At 23.8% G+C, this 19,871-nt stretch overlaps 8 protein-coding genes across 8 annotated transcripts, besides 4 other annotated features; 5 read left to right on the forward strand and 3 right to left on the reverse strand.

The window, feature by feature from the left end:
• Positions 1 to 1,033: 1,033 nt before the first annotated feature.
• Positions 1,034 to 1,579, forward strand: EHI_136430 (uncharacterized protein; the record flags this gene model as incomplete). The annotated part of the gene is made up of 1 exon (XM_650171.1): positions 1,034 to 1,579. One exon carries the CDS (start codon positions 1,034 to 1,036, stop codon positions 1,577 to 1,579), a length of 546 nt encoding a protein of 181 aa, XP_655263.1.
• Positions 1,580 to 3,027: 1,448 nt separating this feature from the next.
• On the forward strand, positions 3,028 to 5,044 carry EHI_136440 (dipeptidyl-peptidase, putative; the record flags this gene model as incomplete). The annotated part of the gene is made up of 1 exon (XM_650130.2): positions 3,028 to 5,044. The coding sequence occupies one exon, from the start codon at positions 3,028 to 3,030 to the stop codon at positions 5,023 to 5,025; it is 1,998 nt and encodes a 665-aa protein (XP_655222.1). The 3' UTR covers positions 5,026 to 5,044.
• Positions 5,045 to 5,148: 104 nt separating this feature from the next.
• Positions 5,149 to 7,243, reverse strand: EHI_136450 (SAC3/GANP family protein; the record flags this gene model as incomplete). The annotated part of the gene is made up of 2 exons (XM_650131.1): positions 5,149 to 5,661; positions 5,744 to 7,243. The coding sequence occupies 2 exons, from the start codon at positions 7,241 to 7,243 to the stop codon at positions 5,149 to 5,151; spliced, it is 2,013 nt and encodes a 670-aa protein (XP_655223.1).
• A 214-nt stretch (positions 7,244 to 7,457) lies between these two features.
• EHI_136460 (uncharacterized protein) lies at positions 7,458 to 9,786 on the forward strand (the record flags this gene model as incomplete). The annotated part of the gene is made up of 2 exons (XM_650132.1): positions 7,458 to 7,721; positions 7,780 to 9,786. The coding sequence occupies 2 exons, from the start codon at positions 7,458 to 7,460 to the stop codon at positions 9,784 to 9,786; spliced, it is 2,271 nt and encodes a 756-aa protein (XP_655224.1).
• Positions 9,787 to 9,886: 100 nt separating this feature from the next.
• EHI_136470 (uncharacterized protein) lies at positions 9,887 to 10,852 on the reverse strand (the record flags this gene model as incomplete). Its single annotated transcript, XM_650133.1, has 1 exon — positions 9,887 to 10,852. One exon carries the CDS (start codon positions 10,850 to 10,852, stop codon positions 9,887 to 9,889), a length of 966 nt encoding a protein of 321 aa, XP_655225.1.
• Positions 10,853 to 10,949: 97 nt separating this feature from the next.
• Positions 10,950 to 12,095: a repeat region.
• Positions 12,096 to 12,406: 311 nt separating this feature from the next.
• EHI_136480 (uncharacterized protein) lies at positions 12,407 to 13,330 on the forward strand (the record flags this gene model as incomplete). Its single annotated transcript, XM_650134.2, has 1 exon — positions 12,407 to 13,330. The coding sequence occupies one exon, from the start codon at positions 12,407 to 12,409 to the stop codon at positions 13,328 to 13,330; it is 924 nt and encodes a 307-aa protein (XP_655226.2).
• Positions 13,331 to 13,334: 4 nt separating this feature from the next.
• On the reverse strand, positions 13,335 to 14,006 carry EHI_136490 (uncharacterized protein; the record flags this gene model as incomplete). Its single annotated transcript, XM_650135.2, has 1 exon — positions 13,335 to 14,006. One exon carries the CDS (start codon positions 14,004 to 14,006, stop codon positions 13,335 to 13,337), a length of 672 nt encoding a protein of 223 aa, XP_655227.2.
• Positions 14,007 to 14,055: 49 nt separating this feature from the next.
• Positions 14,056 to 14,667: a repeat region.
• Positions 14,616 to 15,644: a repeat region.
• Positions 15,645 to 15,770: 126 nt separating this feature from the next.
• Positions 15,771 to 16,089: a repeat region.
• An 888-nt stretch (positions 16,090 to 16,977) lies between these two features.
• On the forward strand, positions 16,978 to 17,703 carry EHI_136500 (protein kinase domain containing protein; the record flags this gene model as incomplete). Its single annotated transcript, XM_650136.2, has 1 exon — positions 16,978 to 17,703. The coding sequence occupies one exon, from the start codon at positions 16,978 to 16,980 to the stop codon at positions 17,701 to 17,703; it is 726 nt and encodes a 241-aa protein (XP_655228.2).
• Between the last annotated feature and the right edge of the window lie 2,168 nt (positions 17,704 to 19,871).

Below are 19,871 nucleotides of genomic sequence, written 5' to 3' on the forward strand. Positions count from 1 at the left end.
GGATAAATCCCAAAGAACGAAAATGTTGTTATGAAAAAAAATTACAAAATACTAACAAATATTTCTCCTTTATTAAAACACTTCATTGGATTAGTAAAAAGTTTTTTTTTCCATAAAAATGATTGAAATAAATATACTTTAAACAAATAATTTCAATAAAATATAAACATAAAAAGGTTTTTAAAATTCCAACAAAGGAATAAAGTAAATCAATTAAAATTATTAAATAAAATGGAGGAGTAATAACAAAGGTAGAAGGGTTATTAAAAAAAGAATGAAATCCCAAATTTTATAATAAGAAATTATTAAAGATAAAAGCTTAAAAATAACTTTATTTTATTTAAAGAATAGAAGATAAGTAACTTTAGTTTATGGTTTTATTTATCTCCATAAATATGATAAAATTAATTTAGCTCAAATTATTGACACAACAAAGCTATATTTATCAAAATACTACTAAAAATAAATAATAGAATATTCTTAATTAGATTCATGGTTATTCAATTAAGTAAAATTAAATGATGTATGTAATTATCTAACTAACTTAATTCAATTAAATATTATATTTGTTTTTATTATTTTAATTAAACAAATTAACATTATAATTTCAATAACCATTATTGTAATATGAAACAGTATTAATTAATAATGTTCAGAAATGTAAAAATCAGAAATATTAATAAAGAAGATGAAAGACTATGAAAGATGTATATTCATCAGAATTATCTTATAAAAGTTATATAAAATTAGTTAGTACAACATTAAAAATATATAAGACTTAATAGGTTAAGTATTTAAGAAATGGAAATAATTATCTAAAATAATCATAATATATTCAAACATTGACAAACAATCGAATATTCATTTACATAAATTAATAATAACACTTTTTCATAGGAGAATATAGAATATATTTATTATATATTTATTCTATTAAAAGTCTTACTTAAAAAATTTATTTTTTTTATTCCTCAATAAAGAGATATTGTTGAATTTTTCATTTTTTAAACAATTTTTTTTAAAATATTTCATTATGAAAAAAAGTGATAAAAGAAGACAATATAAATTGTCTAATAACCATTCATGTTTGACTGCTACTTTACTTTCTTTGATGTCTAAATGCTTCAAATTTACTATTTCTTTTCCCAATAAAATACCATCAAAAACTTTATTATTTCCTAAAGTGAAAAGAATACAAACAATAGATGGTGATATTATTGATACGTATTCAATAATTAAAAAAAGGATTTTTCAACAACGAAGTAAATCATCTTCTAATGAAATTAATCAAAAAATTCCAAGACTAAATTTTGAAAGAAGATTTGAGCTATTTCATTTTCTTCAGGACCTTGCAGCATTAAATGAATGCTGTTTTGTTCATAATTTTGTTGAAGAACATGGTGGAATAAGTGGAGATTTTTATATTACTTATAACAAGAAGATACTCACTAAAAATGAAATTCTAACCCTTGGTTATAAAACCTTACAACGAATATACCAAAAACCAGAATTATTTGATAAGAAAAAACTAAGAGTGTTTGATTTTAATGATTTGTCAGAAGAGTCATTATCAAAATAATAAGACTTAACTTGTTATTGATAATTTTTTTTAATAACTCTATTTATAATTTATATTTATTGAATATAAAAAAGTTCATTCTAAAATGTAAAGGAATTAGAGGTTCTTTTATTTTAACTTATCTATTAGAAAAAAAAACATTAGAATAGAATTGGTTTTTGTAGAAAAGCATATTTTTTTCATGTATGCTATAATTAAGAAAGTTTTAACTTAAAGAAATTGTAATAGATCCAACTTAATCCTTGAATGTTTTATGCTATTCTCTTATTAATAGCAATTCAATTGAGTAAATTATATTATTCTTAAAAGTCATTATAAAAAATATCATGAACTAAGAAAATTCCAATTTAAAAAAACTATATTTTGAAAAATAAAAATAATTTTTATTTATTCCTAAATTAAACTGAAAATAAAAATATTTTTAAAAGAATGTTATATGAAAACTTTATCAACACATATTATTATTCTATATAAAAATTATCAAATGGTTTATTAAATTTGAATGAAGAGAGTATTTTTGTCTAACAATTTAAAATTAAAATCATTCTACTTATTGAAGGATTAACAAATCTAAAAAAATATCATTTCTAAAATTTAATTTTAATTGAAAAGTTGTTTTCAAAAAATCAATCTCCTTACATAATAAATGAAGACAAATCATATTCAAACCTTTTTATAAGAAATAATCCTTATTTTCATTACAATTCATTAATAGTTTTAAGTACTAAGATGAGTTACAAAAAAAAAAATACGAAAAAAAGTAAAAATATTATAAATTAAATTGAGATGAATCGAAAGAAGTCATATGAATAAAAATTAGTATCAATGATAAAGAAACATCTACTGAAAACATTCCTATACATTTATAATAAAAAGAAACCATTATTGCAAGAAGCACTAACGTTGGATATAAAGAAGTTTGACAATAGAAGATTTTTAAATAAGGGTTAACAAATAATGCAAAGATTGGAATAACTAATATAATAAAAGTTGGTAATAATAATTCTTTGTCAATTAACAAAAACAATAATTGAACTACAAGAATAATCAAAAAATATACAATTTCATATCGTTTAATATTATTAATTGCTCTTACCCATATTTGGTTTCCAGATGGTATATGATAATTCTTAGACAATACCTCTTCAAGTAATGTTGTTAGTTCATTGATTTTATTCATTACTAATAAGTCACTCCAATGAAGATCTAAATAAAACAACGTTCTTCTCTTGATTTTGTTATTTTAAAATTATATTATAATTATATTATATTTTTTATTATTTAAATTTCAATCAAAAAGATCGATTTTTATTTCTTTTTTATTTTTTGATGATTTATTTCACTTTTACAATAACAAAAAATAATCCTAAAAAAATGATATTCAAAATTCCAAACATAGTTACTTTTCTAAACTATTTATTTAAGTAAAAGAACTTGAAAATTAGAATATGCGAATAATACTGTTAGTAGCCATTATTGCACTTAGTTATGCTAAAGTATTAGATGCAGAGACATTAGTAAAACTTCAAAAATTATCACTTGGATGTCATTTAAATGGAGTAGTATATTATACAACAAGTCAATGGTTTGAAGAAGAAAATAAAACAAAACATTCATTAAAGAAATTAACATTAACTGAAACTGAACCAGTTGATTTAATTCCATATAGTGAAGAATCATTTTCTAATTTTGTTTGTCTTAATGAAGGTGTTTATTTGCTTCATAATGGACAGATTGGAAAAATAGAGAATGACAAGATTGTAGACATTACTTCTACACCTATTTCTATTGATACATTTAAAATGATTTCTGTTGGTGGTAAATTAAGAGGACTTGCATCAATGACTGTTTTCCCAGGAATGACTCTTGAAGAATCAGCAAATAAATTTATTGAATTAGAAAAACAAAATTATAGAGTATATGATCAATTGATGATAAGAAGATGGGACACTTATTGGGATGGACAATTCCAACATTTATTTACTTTTAAAGAAGAAGATGATAACTCAATTACATTTAAAGATATAATGAATGATAAGAAATATGATTGTCCTGCACGTCCATTTGGAGGAAATGAAGAATATGATATTAGTCCAGATGGAACAATGATTGCATTTTCTATTTTATTAGAGAATCCAGCATCATCATTAGATAATAACGTTTATTATGCAACATTTGAAAATCCATTAGAATGGAATTGTATCACAACTAATAATAAAGGATATGATAATCAACCATTATTTAATAATGATGGAAGTCTTTTATATTATCTTTCAATGTCAGCACCTAAAGATGAAAGTGATAAATCAGTATTAAAATCATATGATTTTAATCAAAAAGTAATTAGAGATATTACTGGAAATATTGATTTATCATTTAGTGCACCAATGAAAGTTGTTGGTAATTATATGCATCTTTCTACTCAAATTGAAGGAAATGTATATATTGTAGGATTAGATACATCTAAGTCAGAATTAACTCGTGAAGACGTTAATATTATTACACAAAAAGGTACTGCTGGTTCATTTGTTTTTACAACAACAGGAATAATTTATGAATATAATTCATTTACTCTTCCACAAGAATTATTCCTTTATGAAAATAAAGTTATTAAACAAATCACTCACATTAATCAAGAAGTTCTTTCTACAATTAAATTTGGAGAATATAAAGAAATTCATTACACTGGAGCAAATAATGATCAAATTCATGCATTTATTACTTACCCACCAAATATGAAAACAAACACAAAATATCCAGTAATTTTATATACACATGGAGGACCAGAATCACCATGGACTAATAATTTCCATTATAGATGGAATCCACAAGTTATAGCAGCACAAGGTTATATTGTTTTTGCACCCAATTTCCATGGATCAGGAAGTTATGGAGATGCATTTTTAAAAGCAATTAGAAAGAATTGGGGAGGATGGCCATTTGAAGATTTAATGAAAGGAATGGATTATTTAAAAACTAGTGAGCCATTAGTTGATATAGATAATGCATGTGCTATGGGAGCAAGTTATGGAGGATATATGATGAATTGGATTAATAGTCAAAATACAGGTAGATTCAAATGTATTATTTGTCATGATGGTATTATGGATTCTGAAGGTAGTTATTATTATATGGATGAAATGTATTTCCTTGAAACTGAGTTTGGATATCCAATGTATGAAGATGATACTTATTATAAGAAATATAGTCCATTAAATTATGTTAATGGATATAATACTCCTCAACTAACTATTCATGGAGGTTCAGATTATAGAATTGATGTTGTTGCAGGATATCAACAATTTGTTACATTACAAAGAAAGAATATTGAAAGTAAATTAGTTATTTATCCTGAAGAAAATCATTGGGTATTACGACCATACAATTCTATTGATTGGCATGCTCAAGTCTTTGATTGGCTTGCCAAATACCTTCCAAAGAAATAATTTTTAACTCTTTTTTATTAATTTAAATTACAATATTTTTAAAGACGTTAAATTTAAAGAAATTAATAAATTACATTTTATTTTAATTCATATCTTTCTTTCTCTCTCTCTCTTTCTTTCTTTTTAACTTTTAGAAATATTTTTTAATGTTTCAGTACATTGAATTTTTCCATTAGCATCTAAAATTAATGGATATTTTGATATAAATTCATGATATTCTTCTTCATTTGAGAATGAAAGAAAATCCATAACATCATTAACTTCAATAACTCCACCAATAGACATAAATAAAAGCATAAGACCTTTTAATCTAACTTTTTCTATTGCAAGTTTCATTATTACTTTAAATTTAGGAATAGCTTCTTTAAATAATTTAAGATATGTAAAATATTCTCCATTATCAAATGCTCGTTTTACATTTAATACAAATTGAATATTTGGATTTATTAATATTTCTATTGGAATTTCTCTTAATAATGAATAATTAGTAATTGGAGAAACATTTTTTGAATCCATATTACAAAGAATCATTGCTGATATATAAAAAATTACTTTTGGATTATCATTTGAATAACCAAATTTTTTATATAACTGTTTTAGTGCTGATGCACATTGAATAAATTCAGAAACATCATTCTAATATAAGTTAATATTAATTAATTTTATTTGTTAATAAAATTATTAAGTATATTAATGTATTTAAAAAGAAAAAACAAACATTTTCTAATGAAATATCTGAATGTATTTCATATACTTGAATTGAAAATTCATTTTCAATATGTTGTAATGTTAAGTCTTGTCTAATTGCTTTTAATTGATCACAAATATAATCATATTTCTTATTTTCTTTATATTTTGTTAATACATAATTTAATGATTTATAAAGTACTTGTAATGGTCTAACTTCTGATGACTTTGCTTCTCCTTTAATTCTAAAATAGTGTTTTTCTAATTCTTGTGATGTTCCAATTAAATTATCATTTTCATCCTTCAAATTAATTTCTGGTTGTTTTTGAGTTGGTTCAACTTCTTTTAATTTATTAACTCCATCATAAAAGTCTATAAAAAACTTATCTTTTGGTTTCTTTGTCATTTGACTTTTTATTGGATGATGTGAATGTGTTATTTTCTTTTCACTTTCATTATTTGATTTTTCAGTAACTGTTTTAATATCTTTTGGTGCTTTTGGTTTTTTATAATACTCATCCTTAACTTTAGGATATTGTTTTTGTTTTAGTTCAATTTGGGGTTCTTCTTCTTTAAATATTGACTCTCTTTTATGATATGGTTTAGTACCTTGAACTGGTACTATTTTGGGTTTTGAAGTTGATGATAATGTATTTGGTTTCTTTGTGGTATTTCCCCCATAACTTATTGGTTTTGGTGTTTCTTGTTTATACCTATTATGTTCTGCTTTATATTTATTAGTTAATTGATGACTTTGTTCATACTCATTTTGTGGGTTTTGGTTATTAACAACTTGGTGTGGTGAAACTAGGTTTGGAATTAGAGAAGTATTTTGAAATGTTGAAACAAAGGGTGATGAATAATATGATATAGGTTGTTGGTTGATAGAAGAATATCCATTAAATGGTGTTTGGTATATATTTGGATATGTTGTATATTGATTGTAATATGATGGTTGTGAAGAAGAAGAAGGTAAAGAAGAAGAATTTATTGAGTAAGGATAATTAGATGATATAAAATTATATCCATATTGCTGTTGTTGTTGTTGTTGAGAAGGAGATAATTTTACAAAAGGAGTAGAATATTTTTGAGGTTCCTCTTTAATAGATATTGGTTTGTGTATAGGGTTTTGTAAGGTATGTTGATAATGTATAGGTTGACTTGTAGGAGGAGATTCAATAGGTTGAGTTTGTTGTTTTTCAACAGACTTTGATTCTTTTAATGATTTTTCTTCTATAAGTTGTGATTCTTTTAATGATGACTTTTCATCAGATTTGGATGGTTTAGAAGGTTTTTTTATAAGAGGTTTAGAAGGTTTTTTTACAAGAGGTTTAGAAGGTTTCTTTTCATTTGATTGAGGTGTTTCATCACACATTTGTTGTATTTTCAATAATTGTAAATAAATAGGATCAGAAATAGTTTTTTTACCTTTCTTTGGTTTAGTAATAGGTTTTGTTAGAGGGGCTTTATTAATTTTAATAGGCTGTAATGAAGTTTTTTTTGTAGAAGAAGATAAAGGTTTATTACTCATGAATGAAGAAGTGAAATTAAGAGTTATTTGATTAAAGAAAAAGAAAAGATATTAAAAAAGAAAAAACGGTTTGAAGGAAAAGTCTCTTTTTAGAAAGAAAAGTCTTTAAATACCCTTTTTTTTCAATATTTAGAACAAAATAAGAGTTTGGTTTTTAGTTTAATTAATTTTTAGTTTAGTTTCTTAAGAAAACAACTTGCTAATTCATTTCATCATGCTTAGTGTCATAGATAAGTATATTGGTAAACTCCTTGAAACTCCAAGTGAAGAACAAAGAACAATTGTACAAGAATTAAGTAATACAAGATCAGAAACTAAACGAGCAATTTATCTTGGGATGTTAAAGAATATATTAGAATTATTAAATGTAAGGAATAAAGGGTATTCTATTGTATTTATGAATCAATTAACAACTGACCTTCAACGATCAGAAATATACCAAACAATGCCAGTTTCTAAAAGTGAAATATTGTTATTAGTTTGTTTTATTAATAGATTAAAAAAAAAGGTCATATAAAACAAATAATAAATAATAGACAAATATTGTTAATGATATTGGATATCGTTTTAATTCAGAAGAAAGTTTAGAAAAAGTAGTTAAAGCACAAAGTATAATTCGAGGATTTTTATATCATAAAAGATATTTAACATATAAAGCATTTAGTGCAACAAAGTTTCAACAATATAATTCATCATTTTTAAATTTACATGAAAAACAAATTCATTATGTAGAAAATATAGAGACATTAATATATTATTTAGATGAATTAAGAGCACAAGGAAAATTTAAAATTTTAGGAGAATATCCATATAAAAATTATTATAATTCACTTACATCAATTCTTAGTTTAGAAACACAATTTAAAAATGGATTAAATGATATTTATGGAACATTTCCTAAAGTTTCTGGAGTTGGAGAAGTTGTAAAAAAATATTGTGAAGGAGTTTTAGAAGCATATAAAGAAATTAATTTACAAGGAGCAGTTGTTATGGCTACAGTGTTTTATGAAAAAGAAAATCCATATTTTAAAGAAGTATATGAAACATTATCAAAAGGACAAACATATGCATTTAGATATCTTCTTCAAAGTTTTCCAAGAATTCAACATTTTAGTAATTTAATAAAATTACTTACAGTAATGAAAGAAGCTGTAGAAAAATTATCAGAATATAAAGAAGAAATAGAACCATTAGAAGAAGCATTAAAAGAATTAAATAATATTAATATAATACTTCATGATACTATTAAAAGTGAACAAATGAATAATAAAGAAATAACAATTAAAACTAATGAAACAACTGAATTTTCATCACTTTTACTTAAAATTAAAAAAGAATTTACTAAAACACCATCAGTTGTTGAAGTTTATTTAAAATTAGGAAAGGAAATAGGTAATATTGAAGAAAAAAGATTTTTAAAAGAAACAAGAGTTACAGTAGAAATATTACCAAATATTGATAATTATCCACCTAATCTTAAAACAAATACACAATCAGTTAGTTTTGGTTCTTCAAATCATCTTACAGAAAAAAAACATTCAACTTCTTTAAGACCTAAATTACAAAAAAGAACAAATAGACAAAAAGAAGAAGCAAAATTAAAAGCAAGTGGTGAACTTATGAAAGATATTGAAGTATTAAAAAATAATGATTTAGAAACTATTAAATTTGAAGCTACACTTTTTATTATGAATGATATTATTTATGTAAGTAAAATGGATTCTTTAGAAAAATATCATATTTTAACTGAAATACCATTAACTGGAAATGGATTTAGTGTAAGTAATTGTATTGGAAATAAATTTAATATTGGATCAAAAGTTTTTGATTTTACTACATCATTTATTATACCAAATGAAGATGATGCACGTAATTTATTCTTGTTATTAAGAGAAGTATTCTTTGTTCATTCTCCACCTAAATTATTTGGTGGATCATTAGAAGATATTTTAGAAAGAGAAGGAAATACAACAGGTGTTCCATTATGTATTAAAGCATTAGGTGAATATTTAATGAATCCAAATAATTTACAAACAGAAGGAATTTTTAGAAAGAATGGAGCGTCTAATAAAGTTAGTAGATTAGCACATGTATTAGATCAAATGCCTGACCATTTTAATTCATTTAATGAATATGCAGTTCATGATATAGCAGCAACATTTAAGAAATTCTTTATGGATATGTCAGAACCATTATTTTCACCAGAAGTTGTTGATTTATTTATTAAAATTGTTAAAGGTTCTCCTGATGAAAAAGATGAAATTAAAAAAGTTATGAAAGAACATATGAAACCAATGTATTTTAAATTGGCTGATTTCCTTATTCATGTTATTAAGAAAACTGTTGAAAATGAAAATGTTACATTAATGAATGTTCATGCTATGAGTGTTTGTATTGGACCAGCAATTATTCGATCAACAAATGAAATAGTTGTTCAACCAAATTCAAAGAATAATGATGTAGAAGGAGCAGTAACAAAAGTAACAAGATGCAATGAAATATTAGCAGAAATTATTTCTGATTGTGATTTCTTCTTTCAATAATTTAAATTAATTAATTGGTTTTTATATTAATATAAAAACCAATTGAAATAATGAAAAACAAAACATAAAAATTTATTCTTTTTTTAATTCATCTTCTTTTTCACATCAAATTTAAACAATCTTCAAGTTCTGGTATCATGACTACATGTTGAGAAATATTCCCTAATCGATATACTGACTTCTTTGGTAATGAAACTACTGTTGCTTCTTCTAAAAAATGTGGTTTTGTTCCTTTTGTTAATTTATAAGTAATTCCTCCAATTCTCATCATTGCAATTCCACTCTTTCTAAATTGAATAGTTCCAATATATCCTGACATTCCTTTTAATGGATTTTCAACTAATTTAATATTACTTTCCTCATGAATTTTATCTTCTTTATCTTCTTCTTTCTTTTCAACATTATTATTTTCATTTTCTATTTCTACTCCTTTTTGAATAGGTAAAACTGATGGTATTTGCATCATAATATATTCATCATATAATATTCCACTTTCACTATGTAATGGATTATTAATAAATGTTGGATTTTCTTCAATTGTTTCAAGTGGTGTATAATATGTTTTTTCTTTGTCTAAAACTGGTTCACTTATTTGTTCTTTTTCCCCATTTATTTCTTCTTCTGGGTCTCTTAATGGAAGTGTAATTGGATGGTTTGGATTACAAGGATCAAAGTCTAATTCAGGGTTTAATAATAATTCTTTCTTTTTGTCTTTTTTATTCTCTTCTTTCATCCCTATATCTTCTCCTGCTGTCATCATTAAATTACTTATTCCTAATCCACCATTTCCATGTGCAACTGGTCGTGGTTTGAAGACTCGTGGAGTTGGTGTAATTGTTGTTTTCTTAATTTTTGGTTGTTCTTTTTTAACTTTCAATTTTGTTCGTCCTTCATTCCCATTATTTGCTTCTGGCTTAAATCCTGCTGCTCGAATATTTGGTGCAAATTGAATTTTTGGTTGTGAAGGTTGTATACCACGAATAGAAGTTAGTCTTGAGTTGGCTGTATTTTGAGAATTTTGTGATAATAATTGGGAAAGGGGAATGTTTTGATGAGGTTCACTCATTGTTTTCTTTTGTATTAAAAGTATTTTTTGTTTTTTACTTCAAATTTTTATTATTTATTATTATTATTTATTATTTATTATAGTTTATATCTCTTCTTATGGTAAAGAATTATTAAGAATATATTTAAAATACAAATATCAAACACAGAAATAGGAGAAATGATAGAAGCAATAAAAGAAAATCCAAATGGAATAAATAAAAGAATGAAGAAAGCATTTGGTAAGAAGATTAGTTTGAATGAATTAATGGAGATAATAGAAACAAATGAAAGAAAATATGATGTAAAGAAAGTATTTGAATTGATAAATAATGAACTAAATGATAGATATTTAAATGAATGGAAAGAAAAGAAATGTGGTGAATACATAAGATGTACAAATGGCACTTTCAATGATAAGAAATTAACAGTAGCCACATGGATGTCATTAAATATAAAAAGAAATACATTCATCCAAATAGTAAAGATGCAAGAAGGTACAAGTATAACAGGAAATATTAAAGCAAAAATACTCAAAAATGATGCTTTAAAATATTGTAAACATTGTCATAACACAATAGCATCTATTAGTCATATATTGTTAGGATGTAATGAAAAAGAATCAAATATTAAAACATGATTATGTTTGTAAACAAATATTTAAACGTTTATTAATTATCCATTTTAATGAATTTGATTCATTTGATTTTAATAATCCTCCTAAATGTATTAATAATGATGAAATGATAATAACTTACAATAAAGATTTATTGGTTAGTGATAATTCATTCCATGCTAGAAGATAAGATATATATTATCAAAATATGAAAGAAAAGAAATGATATATTATAGATGTTGTTATATGTCAGGATAATAATTTAGAATTAAATTACATTCACGAAATAAATAAATACAAAGAATTACAAGAGAAATTAAGAAATAATAGAGAATTAATATATGTAGAAATAATACCTGTAATATTATCAATAAATTGATTAATACATAAAGAATCAACAAGAAGATTAAAAGTACTGAAATTAATTTTAGACTTTTCCAATATCCTACGAACAATAATAATCAAAAATATGAAAGACTTAATGTTTTACACAGGAAATTCTGGCAGCACGTTAGAAGAACAATCTAATTGTAATATCATATAAAATAAATATAAAATATCAGTATAAGGTATTGAAGAAATTGAAATAATCACTTCTTACTAATAATAATAACAAAATGACAAAATATTTATTATTTGATATTTTTTTGTAATTTATATCTGTATAATAAAATTATCATATCTTATAGTTTTTTTTCATCAGAATGATGTTATAACTGGTGAAGCAAAATATAAAAAATAAAACTGTTAAAATACCTTATAAACATAGTCTTAATAGAACTACAAAATTCTAAGAACTACGAGAACCATTAATTTATGTTAAGTGAAAATTTACTTAAGGATTACCTCACAACCAGCGTCACTAATTACAATAGCAAAGACGTTGTAATAAAAGAGGTTGTTGAAGTGGTAAATAAACATCATTTATCTCTTTGCTTTGACTCTATAACAAGAACTATAATGATGTATGGAGAGTTACGTTATAACGATGAAGTTTGTCAATACAATTTTCCTATTCTTGCGGAGATTCCTTCTACTTATCCTAAATTATTGCCGTTTATTAAACTTAACTTGCCTCATGTGCCACATTGTTCCGTGTTGAACAATGATGGTTCTTTTAATTTGAAACAATTATTAGACGATAAAACATTGACTTTGGTAAACATTTTTGACCTGATTATTGTTCAATTAAAGTTAATTCCTCTTCAATCAATTCCTTTCTATTTTCTGCCAAGTTCATCAAATACCATAAGTTCATCTCAACACAAGCCACATATAATTCAGCCAAACTTAGTTAATACTAAAACTGAATCTTCTCTAGTCTATCCCAGAGACATCCAACTTCCAAAACAAAACGAAGTTAAAAATGAACCAATCACTATTAAACCGATATTACCAATAAACACTAAACCAATATTTCCTATCAACAGACAAATCAAAGGTAATCCGACTAAGCCAGCTCAAAGAATTATTATTGGAAAAGAATGTGTACCAGGGTTCAACAGCATTGAATCATACCTTGACTATATTGACTATGAAAAAGAATTAATAAAATATGAGGAACTTTTAGAAAACCACCAAATTACAAAGGAAGCTTATAACATATTCAAGTCAGGTATTTATCCAAAAGACCCATTACCACCACCAGAGAGGTACAAAGACATATTGGAATTGTACAAAAACGGTAATATTACAAGGGATGAAATTAATTTAAATGTATTACCTTTAAGTAAAGAAGAAAGGGCTTACATTAAAAATATGGATGAGCTTGATGAAATGCAAAAAACTTTTGCTGAAATGTTTCTTGATGGAGAGATAGAAGAAGAAGAGATGATATTTCTAAATAACAGTTATAAAGAATACCTTCATGTAAATCCAGAATAAAAACTCAATTGATTTTAACAATTAATTCATTTTCTTTATAAGGAAGAATTAAATGAAGTTTATCTTTTAATTCCAGAGGAATAAACCTTCCTCCTAAATAATGAATTCCCTTAAAGTTTTTCACTCCTAATTTTGGAGCAGATAAAGAAATTAGAACATCACATCGTTGAATCCCATCTTGAAGATACCCTTGTTCCACATCCCACCCTGATGGTATATCAACTGAAATAATTGGAACTTTCAATGAATTAATATGACTAAAAATGTCTTTAAATATTCCTCTAACTGGTCCTTTAAAACTAAATCCAAAAACTGCATCGACTATAGCATCATACTCAAATGAAGATAGTTCTGTAACAACTGGAATATCTTGAATTTCTAATTGTTTAATAAGAAGTTGAAGATGTTCATTTTTTGATTGTTTCGGATAAAAAACTGTTACTTCATATCCAAATAAGGATAAATATCTCCCACAAACCAACCCATCTCCTCCATTATTTCCTGGTCCACAAAGTATTAAAACTCTCTTATTTCCTTTTTCAATTGGATATTCTTTTGTTACAACTTGAGCAACAGCTAACCCAGCTATTTCCATTAGTTGTACCAATGAATATTTGTATTTTCCCATTAATTCTTCATCAAGTTTAATTGCTTGTTCTTGTGTTAAATATTGCATTTTGCTTTTTCTTATTTTAAGTTTTTCTTTTTTCTTTTCCAAAAATAACATCCTTTTCCAATGCAGGAAATACAACAAATTTTAATGTCATGGATATTGTGTAAAACATTTGTGTCTTGTAAAGAAAACCAAACAAAACATAGAAATTTAACATCATATAAAAGAATGAATGTCAATAACAATAATTGACATAACAACAATAATAAAAGTAAATGAAATAACAAGGAAAATGGATTAGAAGAAGAAAGATACAAATAAAAACAAATAAGAAACAAGATAAATACAATAATAATAAAGATAATACAAATAACAAATATAAAAGGCTAACAATAAATGATATATAAAAAGAATAAAAAGAATAAGAAGCGAATGGAAAGAAGGAGAATACGAAGAAATACTCAAGAAATAAGAAGATAAAAGAAAAAGAGTATAACATTCAACAAGAAATATATTCAATCAAAAAGAAAAAGATAAATGTAAAGCTGTAAGAAGAATTTAAAGAAAAACAAAAGATTGAGAAGAAAAATATTAAAACAAATGAAGAAGAAATTAAAAACAAAACCAAATAAAGAAATGAATGAAATATGTAAAATTGCAAGAATAATAAATAAAAAACAAAGTATAATGAAAATACAAGAAGAAATACAACAAAAGAAAGAAATAGAAAATTAATTGAAATGATGGATTGTTTTTGCAATTAATTGGTTAAACAAGAAATTATATAAGAAATTAAGATGGGAACAAATAGAAAGTATAATAAAAGTAATAAACATCAATGTCAATAATAAAAAAGAATATATTAATTATATTAAAATATCACATAAAATAAAAGAAAGCACTAAACAATACATTAAAGTGAAAGTAAATGATATAATAGAAGAGTAGAGTGTAATTCTATAATAAAAAACATCATATTAAAGAATAACTCTACAGAAATTGATGAAGAATATCTTAACACTCTCATCAATAAAATAAAAGAAATGAAAATAGAAAATGTTCAAACATTAATTACTACTGGAAAAGAAAAGAAACTGACCGATTAATAATGGAAATTAATAATAGATGGATATGGTCAGGAAGCAGAATGCAGGATCTGCAAGATGATATGAAAAGGATTTCAATGGTTATGCACCTCTATCTCCAAAATAAAATAATAAGAGATAAATTTGATGAAATAAAAGAAATCCTAAAGAAAATTAATAGAATAGAAGATTTAGTCAATGAAATTGTACAGAATAAAGTGCATCATGAAATTAAAAGAATATGATGAAGAATGAATTAAAGTTAAAGCACTAGAAAGAATAAAGTACTTAAAATATATGATGACAATGATAAAAGAAAGAATTAAATTTAATAAAAATGAAATAATCAGAATCAATACAAATAAAATCATGTTTGATTCTAACAAGAAAATTAGAATAAAGAAGAAAGACCCAAAAAATGAAATAGTACCCAAATAACGATATTACATTAGAATATTGGAAATCGTTATATGAAACACAGGTGATATTAAATAAAGAGAATTGGAAAATAAAACAAATCATCTCGTGGAAGTGAAAGATATATCAATTATGATAGTGTCATTAGTAACAATAAATGAATTAAATTTAAGTATAATGAGAATAAGGTAACTGTAAATATTCATTGACACAATATAAAATTAATAAAAGAAATTAACACGATGATAAAATATGAATAATAAATAAAAAGAATAAAATTAATTTAATAAATGATATGAATAATGTTTCATATCATAATAACAATGGAAATAAATGAATATAAATAAATAAAGAATAGAATAAATAAGAAATGTTAAAATAAGTTGAATAATAAATTGAAATAAAAGAATAATAAATATAGAGAGTATTAAATTAATTAAAGAATTGAAAACATAAATTGATATTATTAAAGAAGTTAAAATTAATGTTATTAGAAATATGAATAACTTTATTAAACATTAACCCTACTAAAATAAAACATATTCATTTGAATTATTATAAATAGATAAATGGAATTGATTTATCTGTAATGAATATAGAATAATAGAAACTAATTCTATTTATACTTAATTATTTAATTATTATTTATTATAATGAACATTTAAGTTGTGACATTTTTATAGTTTAAATTTTATGTTGAACCAATAATAGACAATCGTGTAATGAAATTTCAATGATGAAATAGAATAGAAACATCACCAAGAATGAAATGTACAACATATGCAGATGGATATTTATTGAATTGGTTGGGAGAATGTGAATCAATAAAAGAATTTAAATGAAGTAAAGGAGAAACAGATAAAGAATATGGATGTAGAGAATGTTCAGAAGGATATTATTTAATAAATAAAGAATGTTCGAAATGTAAAGAGAATTGTACAACATATTCAATAAATAATGAATGTAATAGTTGTAAAGACGAATATATATTAACAAATAAAGAATGTATTTACTATTTAGATATTAATAAATGTAAAGAAGCAAAGAATAATAAATGTTAAAATGTTCATTTTGGTATGGAACGAATGAAAAAAAGAACTAAATGTAATAAAGAAATAATATGGTGGGTGATAATGATTATCATCATTATTATAGTTATAATCATTATTATAACAATTGTAATGATAATAATAATTACTAATTACATAATGAAGAGAAGAGAAAAGAAAGAACAAGAGAAAAACGACAATATTCAAAATAACACAATCAAATATCAAATTTATATCATTTTGAGATGGAATATTAACAAATAAGAAAGAAATAGAACTTCAAGAAGGAGAAGAAACACGAGAATTAATTTGTATTGGAAATGATAAAAAAGAGAAGATGAAGATACAAATAAGTAGTAAAGAAGAAAATGAGAAATATCCAATTACAATAAACCAAATGTCATTACAATTGAAGGAGGATATGCATGTGAATTTGAAGTATTCATTACAATCAAATGTACAACTAAAATCGAAGATAAAATAATGATAATTAGTAAAACACTTAATAAAGCACAAGAAGAAACAATCAAAAGTATTTCTATTGAAGGAGAAACAGAAATATCAACACGACTTGATCCAGATGAAATAAAAGAAGAAAAGAAAATAGGAGAAGGACCATTTGGAGTTGTTTATGTTGGAGAATTTAGAAGAAATAAAGTAGCAATTAAGAAAATGAAACAAGTTGAAGAAAGTGAAGATAAAAAGAAAGAATTTGAGAAAGAAGTAGCAATATTAGATAAATTTCGAGATGAATATATCATTCAATTTTATGGAACAGTATTTATTCCTAATAAAATATGTATGATAACAGATTTTGTAGAATATGGATCAATACAAGATATAATGAATAAAAGAAACATCACAGAAATATCAAAGAAAATAAGAATCAAATTTATGATAGATGGAGCAAAAGGAATTTCATATCTTCATTCAAATGGAATATTACATCGAGATATTAAACCCGATAATTTCCTTGTTGTATCACTTGATGATAACATTGAAGTTAATTGTAAATTAACGGATTTTGGAAGTGCAAGAAACATCAATATGATGATGACAAATATGACATTCACAAAAGGTGTAGGAACACCAAAATACATGGCACCAGAAGTATTAAATCATCAACATTACAAAATGCAATCAGATATATCTATATTCATTTTCAATAATAATATTACAATTCATTACTTATTTCTTCTTTCATTATAAGTTATGTTTTTAATTTATTTTATTATCTTTTAGAAGATCTTTTCATGAATTATTCTATTTGCTTATCACTCATTTTATTGTTTTATTAATTCAAGACACTGTTCATTGTATTTCTTTCGATTATTACTTGGCTCTTATTTGTAAGTTCATTGGTGATATAATTAATCACTTTCATTCCAATTTCTCTGATTTCTTTTGAGTTGATACTTTTCTTTTCTTTGTTATGATAAATCATTGAGTTTGGTCCAACTCCATTCACACTTTCATTCTCCACTTTAACATAAATCCCTTCATTAAACAATAAATCTTCAAGTAAGTGCATTGTTTCCATTCTTCTTCTTGACCTTTCTCTCCTTTTGATTGTTTTGACAATCGCCTTCTTCTTTTTATTCATTTCAAAATATTCTTTTCCTCGTTGTTTGATGAATTTAAATATATCCAAACTTTCTCCATTTCTTTCAATTCGTTTAATTCTGATGAATGGAATAGTCATCACCGATTTTCTACTTGGTCTGGTGATAATAATTGAATAATAATTTGAAAGAAAATAAATGATTGCTCCTTCCAATAGAGATTCATTGTTCAATGTCTTGACGTGTGTCAAATACGTTTTGTTTATTTTCTTTGTCATTTCTATTTGTGTCGTGATTTTATTTTTCTGTCGATCTTAAAATTATTTTAGAATATTTCTTCCTATTTTGTACCTCATTTTCTACTCTTTTTATTTCGTATTAATTTTCTGTTCTTCCCAATGACGAATGTATTTCTCATTTATTCTTATTCGCAATTTTCTTCTGATCTCATCCATCTCTTGACATTTATCACCTCATTTTACTTACCCTCTTTTCTATTTCTTTATTATCATTTATTTCTTATCTTTATATTAATTTCTTCTTCATTTATACTGAATTAAGTATTTAATTCTTTATTGTGTCTTCATTGTTTTATAAATAATTATCATTCATTTATTATTTTATATTTTTTGTTGTATTGTTTTCTATTCGCATTTTATCTAAAACAACAATATCTTTATTGCACTTCTTGTTTCTGTTGTTCTTTATCATTCATCATTTTGTTTTTTTTTAATTATACTCCAATTTTGAATTATATTCTACAATTTGTAAATATTCAAATAAATGCCTTATATTTGTTGATTCTCTTCTTTTATTTAATTGGTTGTTGTGTTACTATCTTCATCATATAACTCGTGTTACTTCTTTTCTCCTTTACATAAAATTCTGTATTTTATGTTTTTATTCTTCCTATCATTTATTATTTAATATATCACTTTATCTGATACCTCCTATCCACACCATCAAATTTATATTGTTTGATATTTTAATGGAAAGGGAATATTAGTGATAAGTAATATGATTGAAATGGTTCATTATTTAATGTATTTTTACGTGTTGTAATATTCATTTATACATTTATTGGGTTTGTTGTGTTTATCAATTTGTTATTTGAGAGTTGTAGATGAATTAGAAAGAAAACCGAAATATTTTTCATCACAGGTTTAGTTTTAATGTTAAAAATAACACTAACAATGATTAAGTTAAAGTAGTTTTAAATAATATTTGAGTTTTATAAAAAGAAGAATTATTTTATGATACTTTTATTCAACCATTATTATAGAATAATAATAATATGACTTTTGAAGTTTTAAAATGCATTCTAATAAGAAGAAAAACAAATAAAATGTGTGATTGGAAACTAAGTATGATTATATTGCATAACTGGAAATGATAAAAGTTAAATAAAAGATGTTTAAAAAGATGTTTTAAAGAAACAAAGAAATAAATATGAAATTAAAATACAGAGATAATAAATTGTTTATGGTAAATATCAAACAAGAAGATTTGTATATTTTTATTTTCCATTTTATTATATTAATATAATAATATTTTGTTAATTCATAAATTTGAATATCAATATTGCTGAAGTGTTCTAAATGAGTTTTTAAATAATAATAGTACTAAAAATAAAGATAATAAAAACTGAATAAAAAAATAACAATTTAATATAATGAAAATAAAGATATTACTTACAATATTTAATTTAAAAATTACATTTTGAGATGTTAAAATTATGTTATTTAATTATTTTGAATGGTGATACTTTTTATTAGTTCACTGTAAGTAATTTATTCCCACGAATTAATTTAGTAA

The sequence above is a fragment of the Entamoeba histolytica genome, genomic scaffold (assembly GCF_000208925.1).
Source record: "Entamoeba histolytica HM-1:IMSS scf_1104750518387 genomic scaffold, whole genome shotgun sequence".
NCBI lineage: Eukaryota > Evosea > Mastigamoebida > Endamoebidae > Entamoeba > Entamoeba histolytica.